At 40.6% G+C, this 3,685-nt stretch overlaps 3 protein-coding genes across 3 annotated transcripts; all 3 read left to right on the top strand.

Moving 5' to 3' along the window:
• Window positions 1–406: 406 nt before the first annotated feature.
• On the top strand, window positions 407–678 carry PHALS_09230 (uncharacterized protein; the record flags this gene model as incomplete). Its single annotated transcript, XM_024724694.1, has 2 exons — window positions 407–555; window positions 648–678. 2 exons carry the CDS (start codon window positions 407–409, stop codon window positions 676–678), a joined length of 180 nt encoding a protein of 59 aa, XP_024575544.1.
• Window positions 679–2,082: 1,404 nt separating this feature from the next.
• Window positions 2,083–2,817, top strand: PHALS_09229 (RxLR-like protein; the record flags this gene model as incomplete). The annotated part of the gene is made up of 1 exon (XM_024724691.1): window positions 2,083–2,817. The coding sequence occupies one exon, from the start codon at window positions 2,083–2,085 to the stop codon at window positions 2,815–2,817; it is 735 nt and encodes a 244-aa protein (XP_024575543.1).
• An 84-nt stretch (window positions 2,818–2,901) lies between these two features.
• Window positions 2,902–3,453, top strand: PHALS_09228 (uncharacterized protein; the record flags this gene model as incomplete). The annotated part of the gene is made up of 1 exon (XM_024724690.1): window positions 2,902–3,453. The coding sequence occupies one exon, from the start codon at window positions 2,902–2,904 to the stop codon at window positions 3,451–3,453; it is 552 nt and encodes a 183-aa protein (XP_024575542.1).
• Between the last annotated feature and the right edge of the window lie 232 nt (window positions 3,454–3,685).

Raw genomic sequence — 3,685 nt, 5'->3', positions numbered from 1 at the left:
AAATGATATCTTGTCATGCTACGCAACGAAATTTGGGATAAGAAGCAGCCATTCTTTGATGTCAGAAATATTTGTAATTTACTGTTGTCAAGTGTAAAGACCGCTTCGTTCGCGAGTTGCATAAGCGCACACCACAGCTACGACGCTCAAATGTCATCCATATCATCAACTTACTTGCCACGATTTTACGTAATGCGTCTTCGTGCCTGTTTGAGAAAGATTGCGACGAGTTCGTGCAGTGATGAGTAGCATGCAACGTCCCATCAACCATACTCGGTGAGTAAGCTGATTTCGCTCTTGAGAGCGGACCCAATGATTTTTTTAAGTTTTAGTTCGACATGTTTGCCATTTGGTTTCGCTACTTCCGATGCTGAGGCGTTTAAACTCCACCACAGACTGACTTTTAATGACCAAGCGTGGATCACCTAATGACGCACTAGTTGCTCAGAAATTCTTGTCGCTTTGTGAGTGGCAAGACAAACATGATCTGGTTGATGATAACCGTATGATAGCAACTCAAGGTTCGCCTGTCGGTGAAGGCACACATATTTCGACGTTCGTATTAAAATCATGACCAATGCTTCTGTGCAGACCAATGAGGTTCTTGACTCTTGCACACCGTGCTACATACTCGCTACTTACTCCAGAGCGGAACCACATGCCTTTCAAGTCACATAGATTTCTTTGCTCCTATATTACTCGATAGAATGAAACATTGAAAGGACTAATTCTGTTGAAACTAGCAATTAATTCGCTAACTGTTTCGCATGAACTGTATTTACCCTAGGAATCTTTTTTAATGAGTTCGATCATCCTCATAAGTAACAATTACACAATAGCATAATGCGTATTCTTACTTTCGTACGATACTTCTGTTCGAAAATAAATACTCAACAGAAGTGTTCAAAATCGAGACTGATTTTTATTTATTTCACTAAAAAATGTAACCAGAAGGCGAATTCCCAAGTTGAATGCGTGTCAATATTTAAGTTTTATACACAGATCTCGCAAGATGGTGCTACCACCGGCGATGTAACACTATGGCAGGATAATCTAAATGTATACCCGGCAGAGCCAAAGCTACCCCTATACTCCGACCTTAGCATTAATACCGTATACAGATTGCTGTGCTAAGTAAGATTTTGTGTCACAATTAATGCATCAGGCAATTTTTTGCGTGAAGCCACAAAGTCAAGTAAGATTTCTACGGTCGCAGAACATCAGCAGTGCTATCTAGTGACATATGTAGCGACTTTGATTGCTTCCACTTTGCAATAAAATTCAAGTACAACTTTCATCGTGATGCACACCAGTGCGATTAGTAAGTTAATTACGTAGTATATGACTGCTGATTTGTAAGGACTAATCGTGTTTATTATCGACTAGTGCTATCAAATCTAACAGTTTATTTCTTTTTTGCGAGACTAATAGACAACACGCAGTTATCATTCGTATTCACAAAGTGACAACACTATCTTCAATGTACAATGGTCCGAGTTCCGTCAGATGATCTGATGCCTTTTTTTAAACGTGCAGCAAATTGAATATGTTGAGTGTGTAGCGTGCTTTTCCTCTGTATTATTTATGTTTGATATATTAAAAAGACCCAACCAACAGGGCTCTGCCATACTCATAAAAGATATGTTAACGACAACTTCAAGGATGTGGTTCTTTCGGGAATAGAAATTTGACATCAAGAATGCGTGTAAATACACAACTTGTGTTTGCTAATGCAAGAACCATCGAAAGTATAATTACATTATACTCAAAAATTAAACGAAAAATGATGAAGAAAATATGACAAAGAGGCGTCAGATCTAGAATTGAACGTTGCATTGACCGCTTTCTCACGTTAAATTCGCCACTAAATGAGTCAATGCAAATTATAATGTCTATAATCTTATTTATGTTAAATGTCCACATATCATTGTGTCTGAGTATCTAAGCTATGATAGTAACCAATCAACAATGCGTTTGACGGGTATAAAGCTCTAATGTAACCAATCATAATGGGTAAAAAAGCAATAATATAAACAAGTCTGGTTATTTCCACATAAATCATAGTCAAGATCTAAGAAACTCATGCGAGGTGCATTTTACGTGGCCACTGCTTTCCTCATCGCGAGTAGCACCCGCACAGCGGCTGAATCTGTCCAGATCAAGTCTGAAATAACGCAAGACCTTGACAAGTTGCCAGTTGGTGATTCTGACACAAAGTCATTGCCCAGACGATCTCTTAAAGGCAGCGGAGATCGACTGGAAATCCCAGTGGCTGAAGAAGAGCGCGTCATTCCAACTGGAGTACTCGAGGGTGCAGGGAAAGATGTGTCTGAGGCAATTTTGCGGTTAGAAAAAAGTGGTGATGACTTGAACAAAATGGTTAAAGTCGGAGAGGGTGTTGGCTCTTCCGCCACCTCAAAAGGAAAAAGAATCCAAATTTTCCAGAAGAGTCATAAAGACGCCGTTGCAGAACACCAGCAAGTCTTTGACACTTATAAACACGCAATCAAGAAAAACGAAGCTTTGGAACTCGAGCGTGATACAGCTTTAATTAAATCTCACAACTGGAAGCTTCTCAGCGACTATTTTTCCGCGCAAGCCGCTAAAGACACCAAAAATTACCACAATTACCACACAATATTTAGCCAACTCGATAGCGTGGTCACCCCAGCCACTGCAAGCTACAAAGGCATCAAAAACACACGAGAAAAATATCTCGCCTTGCTCGAAGAATCCTTTAGTCGAGCCAATGCTGCCAAGCATGCCGGAAACATGGACGAATATAATGAAATTCAAGTCACCGTAGCTGAGCTATGAAATATGATCGACAAAGCTAACCAAAACATCAAAGCAGCCAAAGCCTTAATCGATTTTAATGCCCGGGATCACTTCTCCGCTCAGATGTTTTCAGAGTTACATACACGTGATCATTGGATGAATTTTTTTGCTGCTGAAAGGTACAAGAACGCTGCTAATGAAGCCTGGGAAACGTACAAACGTCTCGATACTGAGGCTGAACAAGCCGCTCAAGCCGTCTCAACTGCCGAAACCAAACTAAGCGCTCAAGTCAAGAAAATTGCTTTCGTGCCTCCAGAGTTCGAAGCTGCTCAAGCCGGTAAAAGACCTAAATTCGACCTAACTTTCAAAGCTACTCTGGCCGAGAAACCCACTCACGCTACCCAAGGTCAAGCCGCCTCTCCTGCTCATTTTGCTGTCGACAGTCATGATATTCCAGCAACTGAAGAGCTGGACATGACTTTGAGCCTTTCCAACCCCACAAACCAAGGGACGAAACTCAAGAGAAAAAGAAAACAAGACCAATTGGACGACAATCGTGAAAGTGGTTCAAGAATCGTCAACGACCTTCATCCTGCTATCGCACAGCCTGCAAGAAATACCCTTCCTGACTTAAACTATGAGCCAATCGTGTCAAAAGGTAAACAAACGCTTTGACAAGCCTCTCCGCTTCAAAATACGTTGTGAAATGATTTTGAGACTCTTTGGGGTAATCAAAACGAAGCAGGCTTGTTGAAAAATATATACTTTTATTTGGTTATGTAGCAAGCTAAATGTCCATGTGCGTTGGAGCTTTACATTTTCGTTGTTACATTTTGTTTGATCATATAGCTCACAACACTGTTATGCTTGTACAAAAAAAGTTTGAGGCTCGAAGTATCCAATCAAT

This window comes from Plasmopara halstedii (assembly GCF_900000015.1).
Source record: "Plasmopara halstedii genome assembly, contig: Scaffold_358, whole genome shotgun sequence".
NCBI classification, from domain to species: Eukaryota; Oomycota; class Peronosporomycetes; order Peronosporales; family Peronosporaceae; genus Plasmopara; species Plasmopara halstedii.
The sequence above is the reverse complement of the archived record's forward strand: the minus strand, read 5'-3'. Positions and strand labels throughout refer to the sequence as shown.